At 38.5% G+C, this 19,633-nt stretch overlaps 1 protein-coding gene and 1 pseudogene across 2 annotated transcripts in view; one reads left to right on the top strand and one right to left on the bottom strand.

Annotated features, from left to right (window-relative positions):
• Positions 1-12,933, top strand: part of smurf1 (SMAD specific E3 ubiquitin protein ligase 1) — a 43,791-nt gene extending 30,858 nt beyond the window's left edge. The window contains exons 8-18 of one of the 2 annotated variants that reach the window (XM_088936586.1): positions 176-260; positions 504-650; positions 902-1,103; positions 2,009-2,112; positions 2,336-2,450; positions 2,682-2,860; positions 3,092-3,229; positions 4,270-4,390; positions 8,598-8,799; positions 9,922-9,997; positions 10,498-12,933. In XM_088936586.1, the coding sequence (XP_088792712.1) occupies positions 176-260; positions 504-650; positions 902-1,103; positions 2,009-2,112; positions 2,336-2,450; positions 2,682-2,860; positions 3,092-3,229; positions 4,270-4,390; positions 8,598-8,799; positions 9,922-9,997; positions 10,498-10,597 (1,469 nt within the window). In that variant the 3' untranslated portion in view covers positions 10,598-12,933. Of the gene's footprint in view, positions 1-175; positions 261-503; positions 651-901; positions 1,104-2,008; positions 2,113-2,335; positions 2,451-2,681; positions 2,861-3,091; positions 3,230-4,269; positions 4,391-8,597; positions 8,800-9,912; positions 9,998-10,497 lie in introns of both variants that reach the window. The other variant, XM_088936585.1, reaches the window with a different exon arrangement.
• A 388-nt stretch (positions 12,934-13,321) lies between these two features.
• LOC148818522 (UDP-glucuronosyltransferase 2A2 pseudogene) lies at positions 13,322-15,137 on the bottom strand (annotated as a pseudogene).
• Positions 15,138-19,633: the final 4,496 nt, after the last annotated feature.

The following is a 19,633-nucleotide window of genomic DNA, read 5'->3' as shown; positions in this document are numbered from 1 at the left end:
ATGGAACAAGAATTACATTGCACAGCACTAACAAACTCTGTACTTTAACTTTTTGGATTTAAAGGGTGAACGGTTTCAAATAAACATTTCACTATTAAATTATTCACATGTGATTTTAACTCCACATTTTAGAATTATTAAGCTGGTAAATTGATCAGAAATTATTTTCCCACAGAGCAAAGGACAACAGTACAAGGCCAGGTTTATTTTCTGCATACACAGACTGGTGTAAGTACTTGGCATGACCCACGAATACCAAGGTAGGTTAAGAACCGATTAGTGTCATATAATTAAAGTTTCTGAGTGGCTTTACCAAGTTGTTTTTACCTGACGAGGAAAAAATGTAAAAATGTTTTTTTAAAAACTTTTAAATAGTCAATTCCATTAGCAGTAACATGGGATAGTTGGACATTTCCTCTGGTGTGCACGCCCTACATCTTTGTGTGTCCACAGTTTATGTGAGTGAAATATTAAAGCACGTCTCTATGTCATTCCTCCTGCAGAGACCTCAACAGTGTGAGCTGTGAAGATCTAGGGCCTCTGCCCCCTGGGTGGGAAGTCAGAAGTACAGTGTCAGGAAGAATATATTTTGTTGACCACAACAACAGAACAACACAATTCACTGACCCTAGGTTACACCATATAATGAGGTAAACACTTTAGTGTTTCATAAAAACATTTGCATTATGTATCTAAAATGTTATTTAAATTACAATTCATATTCACAGGTTTGCATATGCACTCTAATTCTAATATATTTTTTTGACTGTGTTTCAGTTGAACTGTTAGTTATTCCCATCTATTTCTGTGCTTGTGGCCCTGCCGGTATTAGGAGGTCTGATCAGTACGGTATAAGTCCGTGAATCTGTGTCTGAAGAGCGTGTTTGTTGTGGTGCCACAGCCAGCAGTCTCAGGTGAAGGAGTCCAGCCAGACTCTGCCCACGCAGACCGAGGTGTCGGTGGAGGAGGGGGAGGGCGAGGTGCCCGTGCGCTACGAGAGGGACCTGGTGCAGAAACTCAAAGTGCTCCGGCACGAGCTATCCCTGCAGCAGCCCCAGGCCGGGCACTGTCGGATCGAAGTTTCCCGGGAGGAGATATTTGAGGTGAGGTCTCAGAACTGCGCTGCGTGTGTAGGCTTGGCTTGCTTAACGTCCGGGAGTGATACGTTGTTTTTGGCTCTTGAGGAGAACATCAGCTGGAAATTTTACTTTTCTCCTAGAGAGCCACCATATAACAGGTGTTATAAATCACCATTGAGTAGCCTATTTCTAGGTTTAAGTTGGTGATTGGTTAATCGAAGTAATTTATAGATAATTTGGGTTATAATTTTTAGATAAATTTATAGATAATAAATGTATAGATAATTTATAGATACTACAGTTCTAACTGACCAGAATACTTGTTACTCTAATTGATTAATAAACCACAGGTATTTCCTAACCTTTTGGATGACCTAAAAGACTGGATTGGACTCTCCAGGACTAGGATTGGAGATTGTTTAAATTAGTTCCAGCTCAGTTCAGAATAACCTATATCAGCTCATTTCTGGCCTCACTGGTCCAATGAGCTTCTCCAGCTCTTAAGGGCGGTTGTTATGAATTGACCTAGAAAGCCTACTCAAACTGCAATGTAATTTTTTTTAAAACTGAAGTTTCATATTCCTGATGATATCTTTGTATTTTGTGTGAGTGCCACCAGCAGATGTCAGTGTATCTTTGCAGACATGGTTACACACGTCTGCTGAGGAACAGGTCAGGATTCCGAGATTCTAAATTTAAGGATATTCTGTGCTGTGGGTGAATGACAAACCTGAGGCACTCTCAGTTCAGCACAACAGCTCTTCCTCTTATTAATATTGTTTTGTGTCATGAGAATATAAATAATTGAGGTCAAAATAAATTAAATTGTGTTTTTTTTTTACTCAGTGTACTGTCTGTTTCTATGTGTGTTGCAGATTTAATCTGCAATATTTTGTCCGTAATATTTTATTAGCCTATTGTTCTTCTAGGAGTCTTACAGGCAGATCATGAAAATGAGGCCTAAAGACCTGAAGAAACGGCTGATGGTGAAATTTCGTGGTGAAGAAGGGTTGGACTATGGTGGTGTGGCTCGGTGAGTGTGTCAATGAGACTATGACTGGGGATGTCAAATGTCTTCCCTATTTGGAGTTGTTTTATAGTGAAGTAATACATTTAAAATTGTAATTAATGAAATAATTTGTACAGTAAATTTAGTTTTCTTCATGTTTCCTATTATTCATCAGCTGACAGGACCTATACTAATGTCACCAGCTGCAGTGATCCTATGCAATTCCATCATTCTTTTCTCTGTTTAGGGAGTGGTTGTATCTCCTGTGCCATGAGATGTTAAATCCATACTATGGGCTCTTCCAGTACTCTACAGATAATATCTACACTCTGCAGATAAATCCTGACTCTTCAATCAATCCTGTGAGTGAAATGTTTGCTCTCGTGGGATAGACATTTGACTTAGTTTATCATTTGGAGTCATCAACAGCATAAACTTCCTTACTGTATTTTTTGGAAAACATAGTTCAGTACTGAACAAAATAAGGGTACTGCTAACCATGTGAGATCTCTCAGTATTTCCCTGTGTGGTGTGTTCTTTCTTGCTATATAGCTATTCCAGCCCTAATAACAAAAACTCTTGGTGTGTTGCAGGACCATTTGTCTTATTTCCACTTTGTTGGCCGAATAATGGGCTTGGCAGTTTTCCATGGACATTACATTAATGGTGGATTTACACTGCCTTTCTATAAGCAACTGTTGGGAAAGCCCATTCAGCTGTCAGACCTGGAAACCGTGGATCCTGAGCTGCACAAGAGCCTAGTATGGATTCTGTAAGTCAGGACACACTTTTTTCATATTTTGTGAGTTAATAAGTCTTAAGCGCTTGAGGTTTGGTGAGTTTTGTATGAGGTAGAAAACATCAGTAAAACACTACTGTGAATGATGACCCGAAAAAGTCCTCAATAGCTTGGGGTTAAACAGCATGAAAATGGGATTCATTTCTCAGTCTTGACCTATTTAGACTTATAAATACAATCTAATAAAATTGTTTTTTTTTATAGTGAGAATGACATCACCCCTGTTCTGGATCATACATTTTGTGTAGAGCATAACGCATTTGGCAAATTTCTCCAGCACGAGCTCAAACCAAATGGTAGAAACATTCCAGTAACGGAGGAGAACAAAAAGGAGTATGTAAGGTGAGTATGTAAGTGCAGTGAATTTTAATAGATTGTTGTCTAGTGCGACTTCTTCTTTTAAATGTATAATTCCCACTGCTTTGTTTTCTACCATCTCGATGGGAAATGCCAGGTAACAGAATATAAGATCCTGTGCATGCACTCCTCCAGCGTGCCAAAAGGCGTGTCAGAACTGTTCACTGTTTGACACTTTGTGAACTCCTCACTGCTTTATTAGGAGAACTAGCACTGTCTGGAGAAGTGATGTCTCTTATTGGTATCAGTGCAAGTTTGCAAGTGCTGGCTGATCCCAGAAATCGCTGTTGCAGCTGAGGCAGCCCTGGCTGGCTAAAGCCCAGATGACTGTGGTTTCACTGATCTAGCCATCCGCCAGAATCCTGGCTAATGACATGACAAGGCTTGCCCCAATGGCAATATAGCCCCCCCACCAAGCGCATGTTCACTGGGAAGGCCACGCATGAGCCCCTCTAGTGCAACCTCAACTGGATGAGCGTCACCCAGGAAGTACTGTCCCACAATTTATAAGTGTTGCCTAAATTCACTTGATGAAAGTGATGGAACATTTGGTCTATGAGATTTCCCTTTCCCCATTTTTGTTACAGAAACAAAAATGGGGTGTTGCTTTCTGGGTGATCCTCATTTTAAATTATACTTTTTTCTTACTGTTTGATTCTGTCACTCTGTGTACCGACTGGGTGTCTTTAATCTGTAAGGGAAAATGTTACATTACCTGTAAGTAAACCTGAGCTAGATAACTGGAATGCATTACTATCTTTGCCCTCAATGATGTTTAAGAACTTCCTTGTTTTGCCATAAATGACTACATACTTGCCCCACTGAATGTTCTTCTGGTGAAGTTGCACAAAAATTGCTTTTCAAAACAAGTCCCTGAGGGTTTTGAAATATGGTGGGTCGGAAGCCTAGTCTGGATTTTGCAAACTATCCGGATGCACTGAGTGTAGAAATCAAGACATGGTTACATATGGTTTCTAGTACTTAATTTGAATTTTGATTTATGAAACAATGTGCTTTTTTTTCAGGCTCTATGTGAACTGGAGGTTTATGAGAGGGATTGAAGCTCAGTTTCTTGCCTTGCAGAAGGGCTTTAATGAGTTGATTCCTCAGCATCTGTTAAAGCCTTTTGATAACAAGGAGTTAGAGGTAATACCATTTTACAGAAAACAAGACACATTTTGTGACAGTCTGTTTAATGTGGAGATGATGTAAATACTACATTTACATTTACATTAGTTAAAAAGGGTTTTAAAATTGTTTTAAGAAGATTTTTATTATGTTAATAATTATTCTCTTATTTCAAGTATTCAAATAAGTTATGTAATGTTACAAATGGGGGGTTTACAAAATTGGTGAATATCAAGAATTGACCGAGCAGTTTAGTCAATAAGTAAAATAATTATTCATGACCCCCAACTTGTAAGTGATTTCTCCAGAACACACCTGAGCGGTTGGTATAATTAGAGGCTAATGAATGCTTTGTTCCCTTGCATAGCTTTGGTGAAAAGAGTAATAATCCAGGCACACTTGGTTAAATAAATATGTATTAAATATGACAACAGAAACACTACACACAACAAAAACAACACACATGTTTCTGCATTTATAAATTTATAGGGGCCTAATGTTCTAATCACCCAGAAAAACCCAGACTGCTACCAAGTATTTGACTTGGAGGCCAAAGAAGAGAAAAGCTGCCTTCTAAATAAAACAGAATGCAATACATCCTGAAGCAGGAAAGACCTTTTTAACTGACATATTATTGACTAAAAACACAGAATAGCAAACTGTCTCTACCAAGGTTCATATACTTAGTTCCAAACGGGTTTTGTCTGGATGATCATAAAGTAGAGGCTCTCTACTGACGCAAGTTTTAAGTTCCACGTCCTCCTGACTCCTCTCTCTCTTTTCCTTTTCCTGATCTGGTCTTATATTGTGTCTTTCTGAGCTGTTGATTGACTTTGTGAAAATTGATCGTTTTAACCTTATCTGCGAATACGCTCGTTATCGCAGTAAACAAAAGCATATGTTTAGAATTTGATTAATAGGGAATATAATATGGAAAAGAAATTAATAACAATATAATTATATTCAGGTACTGTAGCATATACAGTAGTATAAAACTTTCCATTGATATGTGTATTGCTGTTTCAGTGCATGTCACATGACTGGATCGGTACCATGATAGCTTAAGTGACTGACTTATAAGCGTGAGGTTGGGTGTTCAAATCCAGCAATCGCAAATAAACATTTCTTTGAAAAACTAAAATAGCAAATATTATGGACACTACAGTATATTGACATTTTTTATATTTCTAAATATCACATGTTCGTATTGTATGTACACAGCAGTACCGCAGGGTGTAGGGCGCAAACCCACGTGAGCCGAAAACGCTACATCATTAATACAGTAAAATCTTCCATGTCACATTAACAAGTTTAAAAGGAGAAGACACTTTACACTTTAACTCTTCAGTTCACAGAGAAATTTCACTAGATCCTCTTCTCTTCTTGTGTCTAATTTTTAGTTTAGCAGGATTCAATCAGGATTTCAGATGAAAGACAGTGACGTCAAGCAAGCCCAAAGCTGAGCGTGATTTTCCATTAAAAAGTTGGGCGCAGTGAATGTGAATTCTGTCTTGCATTGTCAGATTGTGAAAAATAAAAAGTATTTTATGGAACACACATTTGCGATTTTAATCAAGATGGGGGTAAGGGGGTCTCTCTATGACACTCTCCCTTATAAAATTAACATGAAACAAAACAAAAATGAAAAATAAGATACAATCTACAGACATATTACAGACATTTACAACAAAGACATATCATAAAACATTTACATATATTGTTCAATTATTACTTTAAATATATACTTTACATTACTGGAAATATATTACTTTATTTTATATACAGTAGCTGATATGATTTGGATGCTGTTGTGGTTATTAACTATCGAAGCCTGTTTTTATAGCTTTTAAAGTCGTGAAATGTCTAAGAAGGAACACATCATTATATCTCGTTTTTTATTTATTTTTTAAGAATTAAAAAAATTGTTTGCCCAGCCTAATTTTTAAGACCTCTACTTATGAAACTTTTCACAGCCTGTACATAAAACTGTTTGCACAATACTGCTGAAAATTCCTATTCTTTACTCAGCAGCTTATTAAAAACAGCACCCACGGTGTTCAAGCCGATTTTTTTTACACAGAAGACTGACGCAGGTTCGCGGTGTGAATCTGTTTTTCTAAGAAAACGTGTCAGTCTGCCTGTGGGGGGAAGTTGGACTGTCTTTCATTGGAAGACTTGCCTATTCTATTTGAAAATGAAGAAGCTGAGGAAACACTTGTGAAACCGGTTTGTTTACAAACAATGTAACACAGAGACTCAGACTTTGTGGAGTGAAATTCGGCACAGCCAGCACCCCCAAGAGAGAGAGCAGAGTAGACCAGACCAGACCAGACACAGGGGTGCAAAAACCGGGCGATCTCCCCAGACTGTACCCCCGTTTCAAAGTGGGTCAGCTGCACTGGTCAGCGGCTTTCCTAATCCTCGCCCTGATCACTACCACTCCTGTCCTGCCCCTCGCCGCGTACCCCAGCCGGGTGCTCTTCGGCCGCAGCGCCAGGAGAATGCGCAACATTAATGTAGGGCTTGCGGGTTTGCGCCTTACACCCTGCGGTACCGCTGTGTACATACAGTACGAACATGTTGTGATATTTAGAAATATAAAAAAATGTCAGTATACTGTAGTGTCTATAATATTTGCTATTTTAGTTTTTCAAAGAAATGTTTATTTGTTAAAAGAAAACTCATAGCGATTACTGGATCTGTTCACCCGACCTCACGCTAATAAGTCAGTCACTTAAGCTGTCACGCTACCGATCCAGTCATGTGATATGCACTGAAATAGCAATACACATATCAATGGAACGTTTTATACTACTGTTTGTGCTACAGTACCTGAATATAATTATATCGTTATTAATTTCTTCAGATACGCGATTCCATATTATATTCCCTATTAATCAAATTCTAAAAGTATGCTTTTGTCTACTCCGATAACGAGCGTATTCGCAGAAAAGGTTAAAACGATCAATTTTCACAAAGTATATAAACGTACAGTAATATGGTCAGAAGGAGCACGTAAAAACGTTTCCGAAATAACCACATGTAAGACTTTGATGCTTAAAATGCTTAGGGAGAAATGGAATACTGGTGTGTATTTTTTCTTTAAACTACCAAGACCAGCCATATACAGTACAGTTAACATACAGTAATATGTTTATGTTCCTAAATTAAATATATTTTATGAGCATGTGAAAGGCATACTTTGTATGATTGGAAACGAATGCGTGATCGGATCAACGAAATGCTGTGGTGTTACTTTTTGTCAATGAAAAAATAAAGTATTTTCGTTTACAAAGACGGTTACAAAAATTGTGGACCAGGGTAATACTTTGAGTTTACAGCTTGTCCAAGGTCATTCATTATTAATACTATTAGTAATATCTTCGGTAAAGACTTTGATGCATAAAATACTTCTGCATACTTAAAATATTTAGGATAAAGGTGGTAGGTTGTGTACTTTTGTCCAACTGAGCAATCTTGCTTTCATAAGATATACCAACTTTTTAATGTATAATGATTAACATGCTGTAGTACACAGTTTAAATTTAAAAGTCTAAAGAGTATACAACTTAAATTCTTAATTGAATAAAGATTGTCCCTCAGCAGTGATCGGGATTCGAAATTGGGTGTTTTCTGGTGACAGCTCAAATGCTGTACAGGAGAGGTTAAGCTTTATTAGCTACACCTGCCTGTTTTACAAGGTGATTCCGGATACTATTAACATAATCTGATTTGCATACGGTATATTGCGGTATATTGCAACACACCCACCACGTTGTATCGCAGCGTATCCTGCTCGTTTTGACTGCCTGCATCTGTACGTCTGCATATTTTCATTCCAGCTTGGCTCTTAACCTCCCTTAACCTTAAACTGGTTACTGGCTTAACTGGACCAATTTAACAGCTTCTACCAGCTCTTCAGATGCTGCTGATTTAAAAGGATCTGGAACACCTGCAGACACACCAGCTAAGACTCCCAGACGCCCCTGCTGCAGGGTCTCAGTTTCAAATTCACTTTAGCAAAACCACGAGCAACTAAGGCGAAACAATGTCAGTGTGCTCTCTGAAGGAAATATAAATTACATCTGTAATCTTCAGTACCAGAGCTTCACTTTCTTCTAGGGTAAATGATTGTATTTGACTATAGTTACACGTTGACTGTGTTAAAGAGTGTCGTATTTAAACACTGTAGCTTGTTCACGGTGTAATTTTCTTGGAATTGCAGCTGATAATTGGAGGCCTGGGGAAGATTGACCTCAATGACTGGAAGGCCAACACACGACTGAAACACTGCGTGGCAGACAGCAACATCGTCAAGTGGTTTTGGCAGGCAGTGGAGTCGTTTGATGAAGAGAGGAGAGGGAGGCTTCTCCAGTTTGTTACGGGCTCTACCCGCGTGCCTCTGCAAGGGTTTAAGGCACTGCAAGGTGGTTATCGCATAAGCTGAGCTCCATTTGTGTATATATATAGTCTGATTATGTATTTTTCATCCTTCTACTCTTTTCACTCAATGTTTTGCCTTCGTCATGCTTCATCTTCTACTGAAAATGTAGCCGTTTAGCCATTTTTAAGATAACAGTTAATCCTGACAGACCTGTGTTCTGGAATACAAAAAAGCAGTCTTTGAACTTCATGAATGTGTAGGGGAATGTAAATGATGAGCAGCACCTGATAGTAAGTCCATTCGCTGATTTGATTGACAAATAATGGCAGACGCCATTGATTGGGATTTACAATGAGTGTCTGAAGAATGGAGAGCATTCCCCCTGCTTAAGGAGTTATCTTTCACATAAGATAGTGTGATGGAGAAATCCAGCGTTGTCTGAAATGTGCCAGTGAAGCCTTTGACTGGCCCAGGAAGCAGGTGTGGGAGGTCATTGTATCGTATATAATTTCATATATCTCAGTCATCATTCTTGCTTTACTCTACAGGGTTGAAAAGTGGGCAAACACATTGTAACTTAGCTCTCAACTTTGTGACAGATTATATACACATGTGATGATGATCTTCCTGAAAGGTCTAAAATCCAAAATTTTTCATGTGTTTTAGGTTTTTTAGCACTGTTGACACTTCATTTGAATTTGCCTCAAATCTTTTGAAAACTCAGTGAGGTCAAATTGAAAATGTTGGTTTTGATGACCGTAAATAAAAAACGTCTTATTGTGGTCCCTCTGTAGGGGACAACAATTGTAGAAGACATCAGTGTTTCCATCATGAGGGAGTGGGTTGGAGTGCTGTGATAACTTGTCTGTTTTGTAACATGGCTATAATAGCCTGCATTCAATTCCAGGAGTGGTTCTTCACACTTTTTTAGAAGGATTGTTTAAACTAAACCTTTATTTTTATTTGTATTGAAAGCACATTTATTGTAATATACCATGCCATTCATTGTTTGAACTTGTTCTAAAATAAGTCCAGACATATTGTACATTATGTTTGTGCATAATTATGAGCAAAAGACTTTCCAGAATTTTTTTGCTGCTGTATTTTAAGTGCAAGTAGTCCTGGATCAGTGTTAACTAGAATGTGTGTTGGTAAGGTTCTACAGGTTCTGCAGGACCAAGACTGTTCACTATCCACTTGATAGATGCCAACACAGACAATCTGCCTAAAGCCCACACATGGTAAGATAAACTCTTCCTCATCTGTAATGATGCATTCTTTATTGAGTGAAGGAAATACTTCAAGAACATGGAGCTTCAAATATTTAAACTATGCGAGGGAGGATGTTCTTGCAAGGGAGTCAGTTTAGGAGACTAGGTATCAGTACGTTTTTTTTTTCATTTTCTTGTTGTTGACACATACAAGCTGGAGTTAATTTTAAAGAGGTTTTCGAGTTTTATCTTTTCAAAAACTTGTCATCGAGTGTGCTTTAAATGGAATAAATTGTTTACCACGCATCTGCATGCATACTGTACCTCAATCCAGAATTTGTGAACTTTTTCACTTTGTGCGAGGAACATAGCAGGTCCGTTTTTCTTTTTGGTGGTTTTGGAATTGTTTAAAATATGAGTAATTGCTGCTTGTTTTTAGATTTAAGGATGCATTTCCTTTGGCGCATTCTTGCTGTGAGGTTACTTGTGTTGAGTGCTGAGACCTAAATACCCAGGTTTTGTTTCCCCAGCTTTAACCGGATTGACATTCCACCTTATGAATCGTACGAGAAGCTGTTTGAGAAGCTCCTGACTGCGGTGGAGGAGACCTGTGGCTTTGCAGTGGAGTGAGGAGCTCCTCTTCAGTATGGGCTGCTTAGTGATGAGCAGTTGCCAAATCAGCCAGGAGAGGACTTCCCTGTGGGCTTCCTGCTGAGCAGTGTGGAGTAAGACGACAAGGACCGTTAGGCCTAGAAGCATGGCCCTTAAGGGCAACAGTGTGAGCAAGAGAGGCAATGCCAAGGGTTACGAACATTAACACTAAGAATTTTACAGGTATATATTCTTTGTGTGTTTGGGGGGCAGATTTAACATGAAAGGTTTCACTAACAACATCCCTTTTCCGAATTTACAGATTTGTGCCGACTAAGTAATTGGAATCTTGGGGTTTCTAGTCCCAAAGCTTTGCTTTAGCAAATTTGGGCTGCACACCTGCAGTAAACAGAACCCCACATTTTTTGTCCACATGAGAACTGAGATTATCTGTAAGGACAAACATACTTACTTGTAGACCTATCTGATAACAAAGCCAATCTACCTAAAGCAAATACTTGCTAAAGTACATAGTCTAAATACTTAACATATGAATTGGGAATTTCATCGTGTATGACATGTCTACTTGTGTATGTTTTTCTTTGTGTCTAATTCATGATATTTTTATATATCTAGTTTAAGTACTGGAAGATGGCTTTGTACATTTTAGGCTTAAGACCAGGTATCCATTTCTTTCGTTACTCATGTTTGTTTTTTTTAAAAATCACTGTTATTTTCACACTTAATTGCGTGTTGCGTGAAATGTATAAAAGAAAAAGGTATATTTTTAATTACTAAGAGAACTAATTATGTCATGATTGAGGCTAATATAGGTCAGTTTTAGACCTCCTTAGTGACCTATGGACACAAATGCCTAGGCAGCCCCTAATTTCTCCCAGCAGTTTGGTTGGAAGTTGGAAAATCCAGATCCTATTACTATAGTGGCACTTGAACGAGGAACAATGCAGGTCTTTGCAGGTATCAGATACAGTAGGTGAAAATGTAGATTAGAAGGGGCAGCTTTTTCATACTCCTTTACTCTCCTTTTCAAGGTTTAAGCTTGGAACTTTATATGATGATTTGCACATAGGAATAGTCATATTAAACAGGTCTACTGGGAATTATGTTTTAATGTTTTCCCCAGTGTGTTACAATAATTGCAAAGTTGGACTGGGTGGCAAGAAATATGAACAATACTTTCCACACAACATCTGATTTTGTAAAAGGAAGAATGAAGATACCAATGGAACAAAACTACTGAAGAGACCAATACCTCTTCTGAACTGACTTGACAGTGAAATATTTTCTAAAACTAATGTTAGTTATATTGAGAAGCGCAGTAGTAAAGTGATTAGTAACCTCAGATGCAATTAAGTAAAAAGTGTCCGTTAATGTAACCGCATACACAGCAACTGGTAAAAGTGAGCTGTGTAAGTGGTTTGCTAGATGTACTCACTCCACCACAGCAGGCTCATGAGGGCAGCCTAGAAAGATCGTTTTCTATATTCTCAAATTTAATTAAGGTTTTGTAGATATTTTATAAGTCTTCTGAACATTGTAATACTGTGTGTTCAGTTTTAACATTACCGCTTCCAGATCAGAATCAACTATCAGGATGTGTATTCTTCGAGCTTCGATTTTAGAGTTGTTCAGTGAGACAGTGTTAAGAAATTAAATGGTGGCAGCACAGTGAGTTGGATACAGTGAACTTACTAAGCCCCTTTTCACTTTTGACTAGTTCGTTAGTACATATTCACCCAACTCTTTTAATTTTTGGCAGTCTGTTTTAACAAATTTAAAACCAAAAATAAATCTTAGGTTTTGGAGTCTTAAAAGACATCTTCAGTTTTTTTGTGTGTGTGGTAAACAAAAGGAGAGAGGAGTTTACTCCCTCATTGTTTATGATAATGACATTGTAAACTGGAGCAAAGAGCCTGGATTCTCTGGAACATACATGACTGAAACTGGTAAAACCAGAAAGACAGACTAAAGGAGGTCTAAGATTTCAATGTGCAGTGCTTGAAGTGCATGACACCATGCTTTCCTTTTTATATTGAAAATAAATGAGCCAACTTCATTGTTTTAAGTGTTCTGCAACCACTTGATTTTTTTTACTAATTATTTATTACTATGTAATGTCCTTTTTTAAGTATTGCTGCTATCATTATTATTCCCTTTTTTAAAAAAAGCTGATTGTTTGTGAAAGCTGTACACTAATCTCTTTATTTTATGTACAAATCAAAGTATTTAAAACTGCTGCTATTATGAATTTAGATAAAACAGTAGAAGACAGACAAATGGAGTTAGCAGTGATTGAGGCTAGACCCCGGAGGTCACGTTCATGTTTGTGATATATGCAATAAAAACTGACAACTTTATATACTTGTTTTTGGGTCATCATGTCATTTATTTTACATTAATATGCTTGGAGTTGATCAGGTAGCATTTTTTATTCCGTTTACAAAATGCTAGCACTAATACAGAATGTATCACAAGATCAGCTGCCAGCTCACTCAAAGAGCACGCACAAAAACTAGTCAACAAAGCTAAATAAATACATATAACATGAACATGCACTTATGACAAACCAATTGAGTTAAATAAAATAAAATTAAAAATGTACATTTTGTCATTTCAAATTTATTAAAAAGTGTTTTTGATTCACATTCATTAATTTGTTTTTAAGTAAATCTGTACATCTCAGCATGGACTGTTAGATTTATAATCTTCATTTCTTAAACATTTTCTACAAGTAGAGGGGGTAAAAAAGTCAATCAAAAAAAGAAGAGGCACGGTTGAAGAATGTGGAATTGTTCTAAGTGTTTATCCACAAAAGATTTAAAATGTCTTGAGCTGATCGACCCTAACTTGTTTTCACTGTGAAGAAAAGCTTTTGTGTTACTCTTGCTTTGTCTTTGTAATGCCTGAACATTTCCTACAAAGAAGTTGTAATAAAGTCCAAAATACAAAAGAAAATAATACTGACCCAATTAACAGGAATGTTATGACATCCAGCAGGTAGTACTGGTAGAAAGGCAGATCATGTCCGGCTGCTCTAAGGTGGCTAGCACCTTTGTAACGCATTACATACTCGATCCAAAACACAGCGAGTTCTTTGGGGGGCACTGGTGTGTCCCTGTGGACCTGAGACAGCTTTTTCATATTTGTCCAATAAGATGGGTCTTCTGTAATAGTCCGAACAGCTTTGTAGATGTCATGCCTTGTCAGCTGGTTAAGATTTTCTAGTATAATGGCTGCCCCTTTAACTTTAAGTCGCAGAAGATTTTCGTAGTTGTCGGCAAAAAGTGGGAATCCAATTACTGGAATTCCATGATAGATTGCTTCATAAATTCCGTTTTCTCCTCCATGTCCTATGAAGGCCTTGGTGTTAGGGTGGCTTAGGAGATCATTTTGGGGCAGCCAGCTCAGAACCTTGGTGTTGTTTCCTAAAGTAGAAATTGGAGGTCCAGTGTATCTCCAGATAACTTTCTGTGGGACTTGTGCTAAGCCAGATGCTATTTCTGTGGCCACATGTTCGGGCAAGGTTTTGATTATGGTTCCTAGAGAGAAAACAACAATGCCATCTTTGCCAGCATTATCCATGAAGGCTTGAAGGTCTGGAGGCAGGGGTTTTGGAGATCTACACTGAAATCCCCCTATATAAATAGAGTTGGGCATGATTGGCTTCATAAATTCAAAAGCAAAGTCCACTTTCATCAGATAGATGTCAGCTTTTTTATAAAGTTCGTATATGCTTTCATCTGTTTCTAGATAGCGCCGACACAGTGCATCGTAAGTTGAATATATAAAGATATGGTTTAGAAGGTTTCCAAAACTGTACATGAGAACATTTTTAAGTCTTTCAAAAAATGTCATTCTGTCCGTTAACCTGGAGTGCAGCACGGGGATGTAGGAGAGAGGTGATGGAGCAATGGCAAAGTGTATGTCTTCAGTTGGCATCCACCGCCCAAAAAGTACCATCGGTAATTTTAGATGGCGTGCTATCATCAGCCCCCCTGGGTAAAATGGGTCTGCTAGGACAAGGTCAAAACTAGCATCTTTAAGTTGCTTTAGGAGTGTGTGGTTCTCAAAAACAGTTTCAATGGCAATCTTGTAGTCCTGACTAACTCTCCTGATTGAGATGAAAAGATCCCAAAATGCTGAAAGAGACTGGCTTTCTTTGTTGAAAGCATTGTGAAGTATCCAGGAGAGAGCTGTTTTTTCCCTTTCTTCTGTGGTCCTAGCTTTCTGTCCTGGGAGCTCAACTGTGATGATTCGAAAATCTGGGGACTTGTCTTCTGCGTACATCGCGTTGGAGGATCTTAACACTGTTACTTCATGGCGTCTCCCCACGAGCTCCATTATCAGAACTTTAACGGCATTCCAGTGACTCCCATCCACAGGCACTACCAATATTTTACCTGCATCCACAGGTCTATTATTTAAAATAAAAACAGTGCAAAAGCAACAGCAGATGAGCAATGAGAAAGCGTTTTGTGCCATTCCTTTTGTTAGGTATGACCTAAGTCCCAAGTTTGGATTTTCTTGCTTGAGCACGGAACAGCACTGCCTCGTACAAGTCCTGCAGTCCTAATGCATCATGTTTTCTTTGCGTGTCTGCTTTTCAGTCCAGGAAGTCCTTTTTTTTCTGTTCGCTTATCGCTCACGTGGCTAGTGTGTAAACAGAATTATCATGTTCAGTTGCACATGGTTTCAGTTTTTCAGCAATCTGTCTTGACAATTGATTTATAAATTCTGAGTCAAAGATGTGTTGTTTCCAAAACCACACCTAGTATAGAGAGTACTGCATTTGAGGTTTTTTTTCAGCAGTCAATATGTGTCCTTGTCTTCCATTGATTACAGGATAAAACTGTACATTATGAAAAAGAAAAAAAGCATGTAAATGGAGTTTAATAAACTTTAAATGAGTTTTCTCTGCAAGTCTATGTAGCTGATTACAGGTAGAAGCTCCACATTGAGCTACAATCATTTGTTAACTTAATTTTGGTTTGGTTTTGATGAAGTCTGCTAGCATACTAAAGTCTGTTAATGCATTTTTCCTGTCTCATTTCTTTCTTCTTTTCTCCTTGGATGTTTACAGAGAGTACTACTCTCTGTTCAGCTTGTTGTTAGTCAAGCTAAAAACTATTCACCAAAAGCAGCTAATCTGTCCTGCAAACAGGAAATGTACTTGGAAGGGGCTGCATTATAGTTTAAGATCACTCCTTCCTTTTTTTATCTTAGATTAAGTGTCCTCTCACAATGCTGACAACATTCCCTTATCTCCCCTTTTCAGAAGTATGTATTTTTACAGTATCTAGACAAAGTTTGTTAAAAATAAATGTATCAAAGCATCGTGAACAGCTAAACCTGACGTCGAAAGTGACAATGAAATGCACGTACCTTTTGAACACGAGGAAGAAAGTTTCACAGGTTGAAATCTCATAGTAATTACTGCAGAGCTCCAAGACAGTATTATTCAGAAGATCGTGGTCATTACCAATTAAAATTGATGAACAGCTGCAAGAAAGAGGAAAGTAATTCCTTACATAACTGTTTTCTGATGTTATTTTTTAATCCTCACTTTGAGCAAAGACTCTTGTTTCCAATTGAAACCTCAAAACCATATTCCCTGGAAAGGGAACTATGTTCAAATATATACTCCCTTTAAAAAATATTGAATTGCAGTGATATCTCAACCAAGAAAAAAAAAAACAGGTACAAATTCAGATCATTAGAACTTATATGTCAAATAAAACAGAATAAACTAAAATTGTCTTAATCATTTTAAATCATTAAAACTTCAGGGGAACACGATTCTAAGGCTAATTTCAAAGGATGCAGCAGAGTGACAGAGGTGGGAAAAACAATTACAACAAACCGAACTGGAATCCTTAACCCCCTCCCTTGCTCCTGCATCGACACGTGTTTCTGCTACCAACTCCCAAGCCATCAAAACTTTCAAGGTTAGAAAAACAGACCACGTTCTTCTGGTGAAGCCTCTTGAATAAGCAGGCTGCTCGCATATTTACTTGGAAATCTGTAACCGTGTGGAAGTGGCACTGAGTGCTGTTGACAGCACCAGAGTTGAAAAATCCAGAATTTCTGTGAAAGCAATGCAGGAGAGGAAACAATTCAACACACAGGCTTTCCATGGAGTATTTCTACAGGGGTTTTCTGTATAAAAATGAGTGTAAAGATATGATTTATTAAATTTCCACTCCATCACCCCACCCTGTTGGGTGAAGCTTATTAACATAGGAATGCTTCCTTACATTGCTCGGAACATATCACACAGTCGTGTGTTAAATAGAGATTAGGATTACACAGAAACTGGACATCCCGGTCGAACACTTCCCAAAATCACACAAAATTGGAGCCTTTTGTAAACAACTTAGCATTACAAAATGAATACGTTTCAACTAAACATAATAATAGCATGGCGTTTTGAAGGAATGCTTGAGGTTGTAGTAACTGCCAGAAGTTAAATATTTAAGGCTAATTTTTTTGGCAGCACTACTGAGTCTGTATCTACTTTGCAGCTGTCAGCGTGCTGCAAAGCCTGTTGGTCGTCTCTAACACAAGCGTTGAAAATCCCGAGGAAAATGGCACAGATCCGAGAGGAACAGCTTTGCAGCTTCCGGGAGCCTTTGGCACAAGAAAAGGACGACCCCACGGTACAAGTTTTGTCAATTCAGCAATGTCGAGCTGCTGAAAGGCAGACAGGGCAGAGAGCCAAGTAGAATAGATCAGGCCTCTTACGTTGAGAATCGGCTGTCTGGGAGTTGTTGGAAAGCTGGAATGCTGACAACAGCCCCAGAGGGGACAGCCATGTTTACAGTCTCATTGTAAACAAAGACAAAGGAGGCCATCGGAGACGAGTAGAATCCTGATGTCTGCTTTCAGAGAGTTTTCTCTCTCCAGTGTCCATGTGTCACAGCACTTAGGGATCCAGGCTGTATTTGTAAGTGTCACACATGAATGGAGTAAAGTTAGGGAAAGTCATGAAGTAAAAATGATGGTGCAAATAATTAAGATATTATCACAAACTGGAAGGGGGGGGGGGCACTCGCGTGGAATTCAATTGAGCTCTAATACCAGTTGTCATTGATAGAAGATATAAATTGACACTGTGACATCAAGGTCAAATAATAAAACACCCCTAGACCAGGTGTGAGCCTGGTCAGTACCTGGATGGGAGACCTCCTGGGAAAAACTAAGGTTGCCGCTGGAAGAGGTGTTAGTGGGGCCAGCAGGGGGCGCTCACCCTGTGGTCTATGTGGGTCCTAATGGCCCAGTATAGTGACGGGGACACTATACTGTAAACAGGCGCCGTCCTTCAGAGGTCCTGACTCTCTGTGGTCATTAAAAATCCCAGGGCGTTTCTTGAAAAGAGTAGGGGTGTAACCCCGGCGTCCTGGCCAAATTTCCCATTGGCCCTTACCAATCATGGCCTCCTAATAATCCCCATCTCTGAATTGGCTTCATTACTCTGCTCTCCTCCCCACTGATAGCTGGTGTGTGGGGAGCGTTCTGGCGCACTATGGCTGCCGTCGCATCATCCAGGTGGGGCTGCACACTGCTGGAGGTGGAGGGGAGTCCCCATTACCTGTAAAGCGCTTTGAGTGGAGTGTCCAGAAAAGCGCTATATAAGTGTAAGCAATGATTATTATTATTAATTGGAGAATAGGTCATGTCTAGTTTGGTCATGCGACTTCTTTGTTGCTGGCATAGTGTAATTGCTTAGTAAAAGAACGGGCAACAACGTAAAAGACACAGACTTCTATTTACAAAACTAATGGATGAAAATAAAATTGTTCACAATAAACATGAAAACCAGGCCTATTACAGAAACCTAGCTATTTTTGTCGTAATATATATTAATATAGAGATTAAAAAGACTGAAAAAGTCTGAATCTGAGTGAAGTGTTTCAGTTTCTTACTAAATATTTAGAGCATAAAGTGATTTCTGTTTTGGGAGGATTCCACTGAAAGAAGAAATATGCAATCAGTCCTAGAATTGTACAATATGCCTTTTCCATTTGTATGTGAATGATGGGTTGTCATGAATTTCAATAATATTTCTCCAGTACTGCACTTTATCCAATACTTTGTTCCTCCCAAATATTCACATTTATTTTGAACTTTGAAATAAGAACAAAAACGGGACCAGGCAGGAAGCTTGCATGTACATCAGCAGCTTTTGTTTCTCTTATGTTTTTCTACATACAGTAAGTTGAAAATACAAAACTCCTGAGCTGAAATCTATCATTCAGACGTCACTCTGTCTTAAAAGCATTTAAGCATTGAAACAATTGTTTTTTGAACGTTATTTCAATGGTGATGGAGAAATGTGTGTTTGGGTGTTTTGTATCAAGGGTCATACATTGTATTCTCTGTCCAATGTGATTACAGCGGTCTTTCACCACTAGAATGTTATGACAGACCTTGGGAAGCAAAAGGAATAACATGAACAAGACTGTGATCAGATCTGGTTGATGATTCAGTTGCTCTCATACTTATTTTCAGCCCACACAAAATCTGTATTCATTGCTTTCCTTTTGTATTCATCATAAGAGTTGGCCACCACACACTTCGTTTAAAAAAAAACAAGGTCAGTATCTCCCCAGAAAGGCAGAAAAGATGCTGTCTCCCTCTACAAGTTCATAATTTCAAATTAAACTGCAACACTAATTTCTCATAATATACAGAACATATGGGTGAACACATTTCATATTATTGCCACCTTTCATGTTTTTAGAAAGACAAGAGGAAACAGCTGGCATATTTATTCTGCCACAGACAAATGTTACATCTCAATTACTGAGAAATTATGATCATGGGGACACTGTCAGTGTACTGTAGCCAGGCAGTATCTGGGCTTGTTGCAGATGCCTGGATTGACTTTATTAAGGCAAGTTGCATGGGACCTGAGGTTCTTGGGGTAAATTACCCAGTGAAGCCAGGCTGTAAGCTGATCCACAAAAACAAAGATTCCTGCTGTGTGTATCTGAATTGAATGATTTTTGGCAGTCTTGCCATCCCAGTGCAGTGTGGAAAAAGAAGCTGACATGC

This window comes from Atractosteus spatula, chromosome 18, assembly GCF_055471065.1.
Source record: "Atractosteus spatula isolate fAtrSpa1 chromosome 18, fAtrSpa1.hap1, whole genome shotgun sequence".
NCBI classification, from domain to species: Eukaryota; Metazoa; Chordata; class Actinopteri; order Semionotiformes; family Lepisosteidae; genus Atractosteus; species Atractosteus spatula.
This window is presented reverse-complemented; position numbering and strand designations above follow the sequence as displayed.